Here is a 15,864-nt window from a genome sequence, read left to right as displayed (position 1 = left end):
CCTGCTGACTGCATGGACTTTGGACTAGGTGGCCTTGAAAGGTGCCTTCCAACCCCAAACTTTATACGATTCTATATTTAGCCCATAAGAGATCATTGCTATTTCAAGTCTTTGAAGATTTTAGAGACCTGATGTCATCTCCACCTGGAAAGGCTAAAAAAAAAATGTAGAAGTGTGAATGGGGGAATAGTTACAGCCTGGCTAAACATATATAGACCTCCAAAACTCCAGAATCACGGGCATCCCCTCCCAGACACGAAACACTTTGGGGCCACTTGAAGCCCTGGCTGGTTCCAGCTCTGAAGGCAACATTTCATCTTGTTTGGGTATCCCCTACCTGTGCTGAACAGAGCCCACCCCTCCAGAGACACAGCACCAAAGGAAGACAACGTGCATGCTAAGCAGCTTGTAAATTAAAAGGAAACAAGCTTACACCAGATAACAGGAATTGTGTCACTAAGGTGTGATTTATTGCAATGAGGTTGGACTAGTTGACCCTTGGAGATCCCTTCCAACCCACTATGATCCTATGATTATGATTTTTTTGATTTCTGCTCCTCTCCCATGCAGCAAGACTGTGGGAATGCAGCTCCCCAGTGGTCCTACCCTCCCAGAGTCAGCAGCTGAGCTCCTCCACACCGCCCCAGATATTCATCCTCTTGGGAGAAGGGCTGTGCATCAGGAAGAGCAGACTGATCTTCCTCTTCCAAAGCCAGCATGTACAGATTTGGATAAGAATGTTTTTTTCTTACAGAAAAGCAATTAACTTTCTATTCTTTTAGAAGCACAAAATAGCTCATTCTCTTTCTTCCTGCAGTCTGATAACATTATTTCATCTTTGCATTTAATATGACTATGCCCAGCTACCCCAGGGTGCAAAAACTCCAAAGAGCAAAAATACAATTATTTTTTTCAATTCACTCTCCATGTTGCCTAAATGCAGCAATGAGAAACCTACAGATTCTCTGTAAAAAAATAATATAGCCTTGATCTTTTTTTCTGACCATTTCAGATGTACCTAAAATTTTAAAGAATTAGAGACATCAGAATGTTTAGATCGGGTGACTTTGGGTAAATTATCAACATCATGCACAACAAAAACTGCCAGAAAACAGTTTCTATCAGAGAAGACAAACTAGGGAACTGTGTATTCTTGCATAGTCATTCCTCCTCCTCCTGCTGCTGATTTTTGGAGAGCCATGTCCCTCATGGCTGTGTGTCATCCCAGTGATGCTATTGTGTTCCACAGCTGCTGTGCAGGAAAGACCAGAGGTTCTGCATCAGGAATTGATGGCTTAAAGAACCTTATCTCATACCTGGTCTTTAAAAACTTAAACTCATCGCTTTTTGTTTGTTTGTTTGTTTGTTTTTTTTTCAGAGGTACTTTCTGCAGTTGTGCAAGATTTTCTCTTCTTCTTGTTCAGGAGTCTCACACCAATGTGAGGAGACACAAGACAGGTGTTGCAGGTCTCCCCCTGTGTATCTGCACGTGGAGAATTATCAGTTTTGTTGCACACTTCAGCCACAGAATGTTCTCTTCAGCTTTCACTGAATCCCTCTTAGGATTCCTGGTCCTTTGGTTCAAGGCTTTATTTAAGCAAACTAAACTTGTGTCGCTTTTTAGACCAAGATAAAGGGAATGGCCAACGAAGTGGCCTCTAAAATAAGTCCTCTTTATTCTTCCCAGTAATCCATTCTTTTTCTTAAAGGTTGTTTCCAAAATTGTTTAATCTTTCCTTCTTATGAAGCATAATTCTGCTGTGCTGCAACACTGAAGTGTGACTTTATTTAAAGGCATTCAAGAAGGTTAAGAAAGCAGCATCATATTTTATTATATGTTAGAAAAACAATAACTTGACAGCATTTTATATTAAATTATATTAATTATATCTATATTTATAAATAATATCTATTAAATATATTAAAGCAGAGAGAAGACTTAATTTCTTTCTCCATAAAGCTGTTTGTATCTCTTCAATCACTGAAAGTTCTCACAGACTTTTTAATGTCTTGGGTGAGGAAAACAACAAAGTCAGTTGTAGGAATCAATCAACTCTTCTTCTCCACAGAGGAATTGCTGGGATTCATTCTTGTCCTTTATCAGCTTTTGAGATTTAATCATTAAAATATTTTACTTCACCATTCAGTTTGCTTAATCTTAGAGTGGAGAGTGAGGTGGAACAACCCCCAAATTTTGGTGAGCTGGCATGACTTTGGAGAGGTTTAAAAACAAAGTGTTGTGTCCTAGAGAATTAGGTTAATTCTAGTGGGGTACCAAAATGGCCCAAGGCTTCAAATTCAGTGACTAAATGGAAAATAAAACAGCACCTCAGCAAAACCAGGTGTCAACAAACTGAGAAATACAGAAAACCAGAAAAACTAATAGTAATGGAAGACTTCAATTACCTCTTTGTAGACTGGAAAGTGCTGGAGCAGGGCAGGGTATAGCCTTTTATAGCACCATAAGCACTACTTAGAGCAAGCAGCTGGCAAAGCCACCAGAGAAGTCACTCTCGGTTAGTCCTGAGAGCTGTGCACGAGCTGGCGTGCAATGTAACTACTGAAAAGCCTCTTAGTGCCTGTAATATGCTCGAGAGTAATAGCTCTGTAGGAATGAAAGTGCCAAAAAAACCAACATTCAGTGGGATAAATTGTAACTCAAAGAGAATTCTGTACATACCAAAAAAAAAAATCCCAAGGTAAGAAGAAGGAGGAAGAGAAAAACTGGCAGTGTGCTTTCAAGAAGCTTGGATGTTACTTAAATACTTCATAGCACAGGTTCAGAAGTAACCTCTACTATCAGCTGGGAAAAAAATCTTCAAAAAGATTTCCTCCTTTCTTGTCAATAATATATTAATGAGCATTTTCTCAATGGTTTTCAGCAAAACAGAGTGACTCTAGGATAGTTCTTTTTATCTGAACACATTCCAGCCCATGCATCATTCGCTGCTGTTAAATATTGATCACTGGTGCATACGGATTGGTCTTCATCCTTTCTCATCAGGACTGGTTCTAATTACCTATGTGGGCCTAGACCAATTCCCTTCTCTGAATGACTCCAGCAGCTCTTGAAGAGTTCTGCATATTGCTCAGACTCTCAGTGGTTTCTCCTCTCCCCAGAACAGCCTGGTCCAAAGCCTCAAGTCTAGACAAGTCCCAGCTCAGTAGGGTTCAAAGTCAAAATCAAGACCTGAATTTCACAGTTGTGCTCCCATCCCTCACCAGTGCTGACCCTGGAGCCAGAGGACCCTGCAGCCACCCCCATCTTGCTACTCACATAGGCAGGGTTGGACACAGACCCACTTGGATGGTGGACATGGATGCTGTGGGCGTGTTGTGGAGACCCCTGCTCCAGCAGCTGGGGAGAGGTTGTGCTGTGCTGGCCAGAGTGAGGAGTTTAACACCTCCTGAGCTCCTCCACAACCATCTGTGCTTGCACACACGTGAGCACAGGACTTGGTCCTGCCATGGGAAATGGAGTCGGTGGGGCACGGCTGTGAAACACATCACGTTGTGCTTAGGATTGTGTTGGCAGCTAGGCAGAGCATCTCCCCAAAGCTGGACAAGTTCTGGATTCACACGTGAGTTTGCATCCTGGTCAGGAAAGCTGTGCACATTCTCATCTGCCACCCTGTTGTAAACCCAGGGTGACACCAGTAGAGATGGAGAAAACCATCCAAATCGACAGAGGGTAGGTAAGATCGGTGCCTGGAAAATCAGCAAGTAGAAAGATAATTGATAATTGAAAGATAATTACCTTGTTCTGCAGAGTCCTCTAAGTGTCAGCAGCAGTCTCTAGGAGCTGCACCTTTCCAGAGGCTCTCCAGAGAGTGAGGAAAGTGCTGGGTGTGCTGGAAAAGGGAAGTGCAAAGGTAAATGCAAACGCCTCTTTATGACTTTTATTTTTTTTCCCTTGGTATAGACAACTTCAGAATTCAGCCAGACACTGACAAGGAAACTGTGAATGCTTAATCCTAATGACTTCATAGATTTTGGCTGGTACAGGAGAGCACGTTGGTGCTTGTATCTGGGTATCCTGTACCAAAGGGATGATGCCAGCTTGGATTTTTCTTTTTTTTTTTTCTCCTTTCTCCTATCACTCGGCTGAAGCCCGACGCCTCTGGTAGCCAGTGGTGGAGCAGTGAGGAGCTGGTTTTGCTGCTGTGCTTTTACAAGAGAAGCTTGGCTGCTTTAACTCTTACAAAAAAAAAACCCTGGACAACTGGAACAGAACCCAGGGATGGAGGTGGGCTCCACAGAAACCAGCAGCAGCTCCCAGGGAAGCACCGGCTGGCTGGATCTTACCCTTGTCACCTGCACTGAAACGGTGACATTCACTGAAGTGGTGGCAGAAGAGGAGTGGGGATCCTTTTACTATTCTTTTAAGGTATTCTTTTAAGGCATGTATTCCTTTGCTCACGTGCTTGCAGCTTGGGTGCATTTTCAGCCTCTCTGCAGGGAGGCGACTAATAATCAGTGAACTTTTTTTGCCCAGATATTGGTGGAGTTTTTTTCACCCCCCTGCAAAAGAAGGAGGACAGCATACAGGAGGCATTTACTGAAAAACAAACTAGTTGTAAGAGTTGGAGTTGAGACTTACAGGTTGTAGCTGCTCGTGTCCACTTGCAACAGGGGAGAGGACACTTTTTTCTATAGAGATATTGTAATAATACATATATCTTTAATCAGAAGCTTGTATTAGTTTAACACATATTTTATATAATTCCTTATAGCCATCATCTCTATCTAAGGTATTTCTTTTCAGTTTTCCAACTGCAACAAACATTGTACAGAAGTGAGAGTGGATTTTGTTGGGTTTTGTTTGCTTGGTTTGTTTTTTAATCAGGAGGGGCAAATTCTAATTAGCTGGTTGGCTTTGTTTTTAACTTGAGTGGGGGATGCAGTGTCTGTTCAAGGCTGCAGTTAGGAATGCACCAGATGAATCATTCAGCAGTGGATGCTGTTGAATGGCATGGGAAGTGTATTCATTCATCTCCAGAAACAAGAATCACCCCTGTGATATGGGAATGTAGGAAAAAAGCTGAAAGAGGTACTGAAAGCCACCTTTCCTTTGGATTTCTGTGCCTAATTTCATGCTGCATTCCAAGTGTCACTTTACTGTTGTGTCGTGTTGCTCAACAAGTGCAAGTTTCTAAAAAGTCTGACAAGAAGCCCCCTGCCATTCCTTCTGGAGCTCAGGACCAGAGAGGTCACTTCCAGCTGGAAGGATACAGGCACCTACATCCTCTGACAGGATGTTAGGTAAAAGGCTCAGAGGCAATTTGGATTTCTGTGGGATTGTTAATGCTCTGAAAATGCCAGTGGAATCAGTGGAACTGCAACAGGTTTCCACCCCTGTTAAGGAAAAAGTTGATCTGTAGTTCTAAAATTAATTAATGAGGGTTTCTTTTAACATGCTGCTGTTACATTTATTTTCTTGATGTGATTATTTTCATATCTAGACTATCAGGGTGAAAATTCTTTTTTTTTTTTCCTCTTTTCTCTTCATGTTAAACTCCTAAAATGCTCTTGATAAAAAAAAACCCACAAGTAACAAACAAAGTATTTCTAACAACTTTCTTTTCATCTCCTTTGTTCTTTCTACAGTTAGGGCTATAAATCTAAACAATGTCATGGGAGCAGTATTTTATAGTGGTAAGAGTGAGAAGTCATTCTGTGATTAGAACATCCCCAGGCAGAAAAATGCTCCTTTAATAAGGGAGACTGACTAAATTACAATAATTAGGAAACCCTGGATAGTCATGCATGCTTGTCCATTGCTAAAGGCAACTGGATTCTGTTAGCTGAGAGCTTCTCATTAGACTTGCACCTCTCTGTTGAGAGTCTGGTTCTTCTGGCATATCTAGGATGAACTTTGCAAGGAGGATCACTGATTTCACATCAATTATGAGCTGTTGATAGGCATGAAAGTATTTTGACTCAGGAGACAAGTGACAGCTGGTGTTGCTGCAGGAAAGGAAGGCTAAAGCACCTGCTCTGATGACTATGGTGCAGGGAAGATAGGGCTCCTTGCCAGCAGTTCCAGCTCTCTGTAGAAGCTCACGTGTGGAAGGTGCTGCTGATACCTTCTGACTTGGTTGGCTGTCCTTCCTCTTCACAAAGGTTTGGTTAAGCAGGTGAAGTAGTAAAAAGGTTCAGCTTGGAGTAGGATAAATGGATTAAAAACCAGAGCTCAGTGCTCAAAATGTAGGTGCAAATGGTGTTTTGGTCTTTTATTGGTTTTCAGACATGTTGAGGCTCTTGGCTGACAGTAAGGGCAGGCTGGATGAACGACCACTGCCACAGGCTGGCTCCAGAGCCTGTGTGTCAGGGTGCAGACAGGGCACAGAAGCTATTTGTGCTTGGGAATTACAGAATGGTTGGGTTGGAAGGGACCTCTGGAGATTATCTAGTCCAACCCTCCTGCTCCAGCAGGGTCACCCAGAGCAGGGTGCCCAGGAAACACGTCCAGGTGGGTGTAGGATATCTCCAGAGAAAATGCAGGTAAAATAAATCCAAGGAAGTGCTGGTGTAACCTGTCTTACCAAAGCAGTCACAGAAAAACTTCATCTAAGCTGATAAACTGAGACAAGGGAGCAACAGCCCCCCTGTACTGAAGCAGTTCCTGTGGTGATGGTATTTTAATGATTTTACCCAACAACAGCTATGGAGAGTATCTCCTAGCTGAACTAGGGGAGCATGTGCTGGTTTCTTTCTTTCCTCCCATGCTTCCAAAGGAGGTGCCTGTACAAAAGTAAAATAAAGCACCTTTGAGCATCTCAGTGCCTAAAAGTCCTGTTCCAGGCTGAGCTGTTTCCCTGCTCCACCTTTCAGAAGCATTTGAGTTTCTGTCTATTCCTCTTTAGAATTTAACAAGTAAACCCTCCAGATTAGAAAGCAGTTTCTCCGTTTGGTTAGATTTATCCTTTTCTTGGCATTTTGTTTTTTGTTTGACTGGGAAATGGAGCATTTAATCCACTCAGTAGGCAGGAGGAGCTGGTGCTTCCCATGGCAAAGGCACCAGCTCATTCCTGCCTACGTGCAGGTCTTGCTGCTGGGTTACAGCAAATAGTCCTTGAAAACCCAGACCATATTTCTCCCTGGGTCCCTTCACATGAAGCATCTAGGTAGTTTACTGTCTTAAAACCACTTGAAGTCCTGCTTGGCTTTGTCAGCACCAAATTCAGAACAGATGTGCCAAGTGCTGTTAATTACAGCTCCAAGCTCCCAGGCTAAATGAAAGTTCATTACACCCCTTTACAATCTCCCCTGCATGCATTTAATCTCTGTGTAGAAGAGCTCTAAGCAAGTGTCAGCTGCCCTCTGCCAAATAATGTAATCCAAAAAAGAACAGAGGTCACCTGAATACCTGTGGCCCTGCTACACTTTAGGACCTTTTTAACTCTACAAACTTGACAAGGTGCAAACCAGAAAACTGCCCAGAGAGGAGCTGAAATCTCAGTTTATCCCAGTTCTCCACAGGGTTGGGAGATTTTGTCAGGGCTGGAGGAAACATCTCCCCTTGGCAGGTCAACAGCCCCAAAGCTTCCTGAGTACTAGGAGTACATGCTTGTCCTCAGAGAAGATTGAGTAGGGCCCATCTCTTTTTGAAGAGTCTGCTGAGAAACTTTTATGCAATAGAGCAGAGGTTAGAGGGTTCAAAAGGAGAAGAGTCTCAGCCACTCTTCCTTTCTTGCTGGGACTGTGTTCCCACTATCATCTCCTGCTTCCCGGGAGAGTTGGTTGACCTCCATCATCTAGAACATTTTCTTTTTTCATTTTTCTTTTTCTTGATGTGAAGACTTAAGCCCTCACTTGTGCAGCAGAACACAAGGGTTTTGTCATTTACAACCAGGGTTGTTTGGGAACCCCAGTGTCTCCCCTGCCAGGTGGGAACCCCAGGCACTGGTTTATATGTTGATGTCCTCCTCTATCTGACCCCATGACCCCTCATCTCTGGGCCATGTAGCATTGCTACAGCAGTGGTGTTGAAGTGTTAAAGCTCTCAAGAGGGGCAATATGCATATTGAATCCACCTAAAGTGATTTATATCATTATATCTTTATATCATAACATTATATATATATATTATATCATTACATAATCTAAATTCCCAATTAGTTTCAGGAAGGAAACTGATTTTGCCTCTCTGCCTGTGACTGTCCTTCCTCTACACTGCAGCATTCCTTGTACCTGCATGTCTTAGCCCGTGTAGCTCAGAGAGCATAGACTTGTTTTGTAGGACTGTCAGGTAACAAGGATTTGGCTCCAGGTGTCCTCAGAGCCTGTTTAAATCAGAATCTGTTGTCCCTGTCATTTCATCTAAATGCAGGAGTCTCTTTATCTCCTGGAAAGAATTTTCCTATGCTATTGCTTATTCTGATTTTCAAGCAAACCTCATAGAGCATCCCACCATCAAATACATAACAGAAAAACAATAATGGGTGCTGCCAAATTTCTGGAGTAATCTCTGCAAACGCAAGCCTACGTTTTAGAAAAATAGGCATATCAAATAATTCCTAAATAACTTTGTAATCTTTCCATGGGGGAGAGGAGGAGAGTTAAGTCTACACAAATAAAGTGTCAGAAACTCCTGAGCTCAGCCCCTGCAATGTGCTGGAATGACTGTTGCTCTTCCCGAGATGAGCACTAGCAGCCCTCATACTCTGCAGTCCCCATAGCCACAGGGTTTGCATCTGTCTGCCTCTGCTGTGTAAATATGCCTAGAAAGTATTAATTTATCCTTTTTTTTTTAGACTTTTTCATTGTATGGATTATGCATACTTAATGGTATTACTCCTTTTTGTGATTAAGAAAAACCAGCATTTCATGGTTTATGAATAGAGCTATCAAAACTTTACAATGATGCACAGGCTATTGAATCACCTAATATTATCTCTTTGTGCTGAAAATGTCCTAGGAAATAATATGAAAAATTCCTCTTGCCTGATGACATTAAAATCAGGGATATCTGGTTATCTAGTTCTGTGGAACTTTCATAGGGTGCAATGGATAAAAAAAAAAACCTTCAGTCCCTGCCCACTACTGTCACCATTTATTATCCAACTGATACTAAACCACAGCAGAGTGGCAAAAGTGAGGTATCTGTTCCTGAAACTGAATTGTTCCCAGTTGTTATTGCCTGTACATCTTCCCTTTTCTCCCAGCCACACTTAGGGAGGATTTTGGGACAGAGGGAGGTGTGGTTTGTGTAGCTATTTGAGCTTGGGAAGACCATAGCAATTCACACACATTAAATGTCACTGAAAGGACCCTGCCTTGCCCATGACAGTGAAGTCAAAGCTAAGAAATATTTTTTTTTTAAACCTAAGGAGTCACAAAAAAAAGATAGATACAGTTTTGCTGCATTTCCAGAAGAGTGAAAGTTATCTTATTAACATAATTACCCCTTTCCATGAGAAAATGTCCTGATTTAGAGAATAGGCTTCCTCAGCTTGTCTACTTACCTGAGTCTAAAAGGGAGAAAATATTATGGCTTTATTAATATCTATATCTACATAACACAATCATTAAAATTCACAGATTGTGAATGCAACACCATATAAACACAAGCTCATGCAAAGCTGCTTCTCAGGTTCAGCAAGATAAAAACCATCAGCTCGTGTCCCTCCAGATGTGCCCTTCTTCCAACCCTAAGGACCTGGGGAGAAGTGACTGTTGCCAGCACCTCTGATGTGTTGTGAAGACCTTGTGTGGCAACACATCCCCTGATCACCAGAATGGCCAGTGGTTGTGTGCTGGGAGGGTAACACAACCAGCCTGTGGGCAAACATCTCAGTAAAGCAGCCTCTCTGCAGGAGGAGGGAGATGAGATGAGATGAGATCTATCAGGCATGATGATGCTGCTGGAATGGCAAAGCAGTGGTCCTCGAGGCAAGCCTGGGGCTGCCCCAGTGTTTATGCAGCTTGAATCAGGCTCCATTCCAGGCCACACTAATTAAAACCAATAAATAAATCAACTCTTAGAGGGCTTGGTTGCCTGCCCAAATGGGTTCCTCTCGAATTCCATCAGAGCAGAAGCACTTTCAAAGACAAAATAGAAAACTTAGCTTTGAACTTTCGCTTTTCTCAGTCTTTTTTATCTTCACACGAGTTTTCCCAGAGCTTTTTTGGTGTCAATCATGTTGCTTTCCCAAAATGTTCAAGAACATCTTTTGTGAATACTGCATGGAAACATCTTAATCAGTTTTGCCTTGCTAGATGGAGAATGTTGGTTTGAAACTCACTTGTCTTATAGGATGGTCAGTACAATTTCTCTTGACCCTCAGAACTGTTATTTACAGTCAAAGTACATGTAATATATCTACATATATCTTCAAACATATTTCTGTTAGGTTTTAAATGTTAGTTTCCACAACCCAACTTATGTTGAAAGTTTCAAAATGAGAAAAAATGGATGTTTCCAATGGGTACTTTGACCAAGTTTGTTCTTTTTTACATATTAAAGAACTTTTCTTTTGTAGATGGCAAAAATAACAGTACTCATGATCCCTTTGGTGACATCACAGCTTACTTCTGACAGCTGATTGTTTAAGGTGGTCACATCCTGGTAGACATTCTTCATCTCAGGTCTCCACATAAGCATAAGACAAATGCCCTCAAGACAAATGTCATGTCATACTTTTAAAGTCTTCTTTTCCTAAGACTGATGTGTTTGTGTCATTTCCATGGCAGTAGTCTTCCTGTACTCCTTAAATGCAGGATCAATCTTAATTTACATAAAGACTCACTCAAAACCAACCACTCAAAAGCAAATTCAAACTACACCAGATCGCTCAGGGCAGTGCCCACTCAAGTTCTGAATATCTCCAGGGATGGAGATCCCACAGCCTCTCTGGGTTCCCATCCCAGTGTTTGATTACCCTCACAATTAACTCTTTTTTTTTTTCCTGATATCTAATCAAAATATCTCACCTTACCACTCTTATTTGTGTCCTTTTGTCCTTTCATTGTGAACATCTAAGAAGAATCTGGCCCCATCTTCTCTACACCCTTCTGTGAAGTAATCGTAGGCAGCAGTTAGAGATATTGAGGCTCCTTTGGGGTTTCTGTTGGGGGTGAATTTGGCAGTATGAGACAGAGAAGGGTTCATTTATTTTTATTTTTGTTGATTTATTTCTAAAAAAACCTTTATGAATTCTGTCAGACTGTGCCAAAATGTTTAAGATGCCTTAATTAAATTGTGCCAACGAGTGTCTTTCCTTGATTTCTTCCAGTGTTGCAGTCCAATGTGCCTTAGAGGTTAACTAACTATAAATCCCTCAGGATTTAAAGCCTCAGGGGAATGTATATTTCTTTTGTTGTTGTTGTTGGTTTTGTTGTTTGGAGTTTTGTTTCTTTTGGGGTTTTTTGTTTGTTTTTTTTTTTTCCCATCCAAATTGGGGGTGGTTAAAATCACAAATCTGTTCTGAACAGGGCAGAAAGTTCAAGATTCCAGATCTTCTAAAACAAAGTCAAAACAACAACAAAAAAAAGCAAATCTAAACTCCTCCATTTTCTTGCATGTCCTGCAATTAAAATTACTTTTTTTTTCAGAAGGTGAGAAAAGACTTTTCTTTTATTCCCCTTTCTTTAAGAAAGTGCAGTGCAATCTACTGGTGACAGACCTGACCATCAGCAGGACAGTTCCCCAGTTTATCTGTTCTTCTCTCATATGTTAAGAACATCCTTACAAAATTGTTTGGCTTATTCCATGCTTACAACTCTCTTCCAATCTCAATTTCTGCAATATGTACTAGAAACATCATTTTAAAATATACCAAAGGCTTCCATCTTTCCAGAATTTAATCAACTGGCAGGAAGAAGCTGTTCAGAGTCTTAAGCCACTACTGACCTGTGATATGAGGGGTCAGTGCCTCTTCTTCACCCAGGTGACCAAAGACATGAAGCAGGAAGGCATTAGGTCAGCAAGGACATGAATTCACTATAGGTCTCCTGTCTTCACTTTAAAAGGCCACCCAGTCACACCAGGAACAGAGTTATTTTTCTCTTTTTCTGTTTATTTGCTCATTTCTTACCTGACAACTTATTTTTTCCAGGCTGTTTCCCAATCAGCCTTAGCAGCTAGAGAAAAAAGCAAGATTTCATGCTGGGTTCCTGTTCAGCTACAAACATGCTTTGTCCATTGATAGGTGAAGCTCTCCTTCTACTAGTCACCTGCTCTGATATCAGACGCCTCAAGACATGAGGGATGGCACCTCCACTGGGCTGGGCTATCGGGTATTTCCCCATTCCACAGCCATACCTGGTGCCCCCCAACAAATCCTGAGAAATGGGTGAGCGAGGAAGCTGGCTGGGGAGAACTGAAAGGAGGGGTGGCATCGTGGCACCAGAACATCACCAAGTGGCTCTGAAGGGATTTAACTGTGGTCTTGATTAAAGCTGCTTGCAGGGATGACTTTTGTCTCAAATATGAAGCAGTGTGCACCTCTTGATAGACTTCTCACACCCTATGGATCCAGGAATCCCAACAGAAAATATGTCAAGCCTCTTCTACAAGCAAAGGAAAATGCACACAATCCTCAGGCAGGTTTTCTGGCTTCCATTTCACCCGTGGAGAGACTTGCTTCATTGACTAAAGCTGGTTTTAATCTTAAAGCAAATTAGCAAAACATGAATATGTGCTCCAGATGTCAAGGACTTCCATGGTCCAACCACTGCAGTCTTGTGGAGTAGAGCATGCAGAGGTTGTAGCCAAGCCAAGGAAATCCTCTTGACTTTGATTGGTGCTGTGATCTTAATTAAGTCACCAGCATCCTTAATTTTTCTAATCTAAATAAAGTGGATGACACTAGTCAAAGTGTTTAATGCAGTTAGCAAAGCCCTCTGCAGAAGCAGCCCTTGGCAAAAGCTTCTACCCAGGGGTTTGGGAGATGTTATTACCTTGTAATTTTTTTTTCCCCAGAATGCCTCTGATGTCTGTGCAGCACTCTATTAAACAAAATCTTTTTATAAATCACCTTGATGAGGATTGCTACAAAAAGAGGATTTTTGTTTGATGAACAAATAAGACATGAAATAAACACCTCTATAGCTAAGCAACCTTGAGGTGATGAATAAAACAGAATTACAGAATATGCAGCTGGAGTGAAGTTTAAGGACCAATCAGCTGTCTCTCTAATCTAATATCTATTTCTAAGACCTTCTTCGATGGAGGTTTCACTGACTCAATCAATCTATATCTATATGGCATATTTTTATGCATTTTGTTTTTTTTAATTATCAACCTGCATTCTGTGCTGTAGTTTTGGTTCACAGACTTCTGGCCAATCTGTAGTGGATTTGAAGAAGAGATTTTTCTTTTCCTTCTTTATGTGAGTCTTTTTTGTGTCTTCTATGCTCCTATTTTCCTTCAATCTGTTTTTTTTTCTAAACAACTTCATTCAGTCAGTCTTTTTGCCTGTCTGTGTCTTCTAGACTGCTGCCAACTCATTGCTCTGGGTCTCTCTGGAAGCACAGTGCCCAGGAGTGGGCACAGAGGAAGGATTAGAGCAGAGGCACACAGGACTAATGTCACTCCCATGGTGGTGGTTCTTGCTCTTGTGACTTATTAAACAATGACATTTTTATCATTTTATCATTTATAATTGTGATATTATGAAGTCATGCCCCACTTGTGGGACACTTCACGTGCTGCATGTGGGGAGGATGTTTTGGAGGCTGACCCAACCCAAAGTTCTTACACTCACTTCTCCTTTGTTGAACAGCATCTTGAGTTTTTTTTTTTTTCCCCAGTGTATGTTTCCAACTCATCAAGATAATTCTGGATTCTGATTCTAGCCTTTTGAAGGTCTTCATGACATTGGGCATCCCATTAATAACCACAGAAGTTTTCATTCTGCAAGCTAACGTTGAGAGAGGCTGCAGTGATTTCAGTTTCCTGTTATTATAGCCCCTTAATCCTCACAAATGAGATCTTTTCCTCTTCTCTCTGAATGACAGCTACCACAAATAGATTAATAGAAACTTTGGGTTTATTCCTTTATCTATAACCTTTCAAACTTACCTCTCCTATATTCAGCTTTTGTACCTTTTAAGTTATCTTTGTAGTCTGCTTTAATTGTATATTTCTGTAGAGGCTTAGCCTAAAATTGCTTTATTGTTAAGCACTGCTTTTTAACTTGGCAGGGGGGGATTTAACCAGACCACATGTGCTATGCCCCTATGGTGGGGAAACACCCCTCTAACTCAGTCTCTGTTGCTCCAGAGCTATTTTTCTGTGGGGATCATAAGAAGGTTTGAGCATCAGATCCTTGTTCTGTTTGTACCTATATCAGTATAAAATAACCATACAGAATTTCTTTCCAGAAAATGCTCTCCTGATTTTATACCAGAGAAAATGGGAACGAGTCTAGCCCCTCATTTTTCTCCATGTGCAAAAGATCTTTTCTGAAGCAGAACTCTGAGGAGAACCCACTGATTTCAAGGACAAAAGTGATGTGAATTCTGACGTTTTGAAATGTTAATTACCTTCCAAAAAGACACTTCCTTCTAGTTCCTCTACAAAGCAAAGCATCCACACAAAAATAGGTCCACCATGTCTCAGCCACATGGTTTGAAAGGAATTTGTTTTTAAGAGTTCAAGAGATTAGCAGACACCTAAAAAAGGTGGAGGGTTTTTGTTGGAGTTTTTTGGGGTTTTTTTGTCTGAAAGCTGAGCATCCAGCCCACACAAGTTGTCTTTTCTAGGTCACTCTATAATGCCAAGGTAGGTGAGATGAATGGTGACTCATCTCTGAGATACTGCTGTTATCTAGACTACATTATGACAATTCAGAGTAGCTGTCTCTCTTTAGAGTTTTAAAGTTAGGTGAGATGACCCAAAGGGTAGCTTAAGCTGGCAAAAGTTATCATGCTGGAAAAAGTGAAACCACCTAAATACAACCTCCACTGTATGCTTAAACTAATCTCTGTGTTCAAGGCACAGGGTGAACCCTCAAACTGTTCATACACCAGTGCTGGCCTCTCCTGCATGCCCACACATCCCACAGGGTAGGGTGGCTACCTACTTGGAACAACGCTGAGTCGAATTCCAAGGGGCTCCCTGGTAGAGAGGGGACCCTGGTTGCTGGCCAGGAGAGTGCTAAGAGCTGAGGAGGCACTAAAGCTCATGGCAAACCAAGGTCCTTGCTCCTTTCCTACCATTTCACCTTCCCTCCCCATGCTCACCGTTGAGCCATTTTCTCTTTGCAGGTAGCAGGAGCCCTTGTTTCTGCTCACCCACGACAATGTCATGACAGTTGGATGGACAATGTCATGGGTTAGTGGCTGCCAAATGCTTGCCCTCCCCTCCTCCTGCTCCATTCTCAGCCTGGTCAGGCAGGCATGGGTCTCACTGACAGCTTCATCCCCATGACCTGCTCAGGACAGTGCCTTGAGGTACCTCTGTAGGGCCAGTAGCTAGGATCCCTCTTCAACCTTACTTGTCTCTTCCATTTTCCACTAGCTCCCACCTTATGGAACTGGAATATCCCAAATAACTGCTTTGACCTAACCTGACACCCATCCCTGTTGCTAGGAAGTGAATCCAGGTGACCCATCCATCTGAAGCAATGGAAAACCAGAGAGAGCAGGGGAAATAACTGCTTTGACCTAACCTGACACTCATCCCTGTTGCTAGGATGTGAATCCAGGTGACCTATCCATCTGAAGCAATGGAAAACCAGACAGAGCAGGGTGATGAAGGCTCTTCTGTATTTCATTCATCTGCACTGTGTCCTCCTGAAAGGTCAAAGGCAGGGCTCTGCTCAGGAGCAGCAGGCTCTGAGAGAGGGATTCCTCATGGAAATTTGTTTTCTGCTAGTTCTGCTGAGCCAGATATGTGTTTTTTTTCTCTCTTTGACT

The 15,864-nt window shown here is 42.0% G+C and overlaps 1 protein-coding gene across 1 annotated transcript in view; it reads left to right on the top strand.

Moving 5' to 3' along the window:
* Positions 1 to 3,662: 3,662 nt before the first annotated feature.
* Positions 3,663 to 15,864, top strand: part of NPSR1 (neuropeptide S receptor 1) — a 57,022-nt gene continuing 44,820 nt past the window's right edge. Inside the window, 2 exon segments of the mRNA XM_008943773.1 lie at positions 3,663 to 3,691; positions 4,267 to 4,387. Of these exon segments, the coding sequence (XP_008942021.1) occupies positions 3,663 to 3,691; positions 4,267 to 4,387 (150 nt within the window).

This window comes from Merops nubicus, unplaced genomic scaffold, assembly GCF_000691845.1.
Source record: "Merops nubicus isolate BGI_N331 unplaced genomic scaffold, ASM69184v1 scaffold3967, whole genome shotgun sequence".
In the NCBI taxonomy this organism is placed as follows: Eukaryota; Metazoa; Chordata; class Aves; order Coraciiformes; family Meropidae; genus Merops; species Merops nubicus.
Note: the sequence above shows the minus strand (reverse complement) of the source record. Positions and strands in the feature narration are given on the sequence as shown.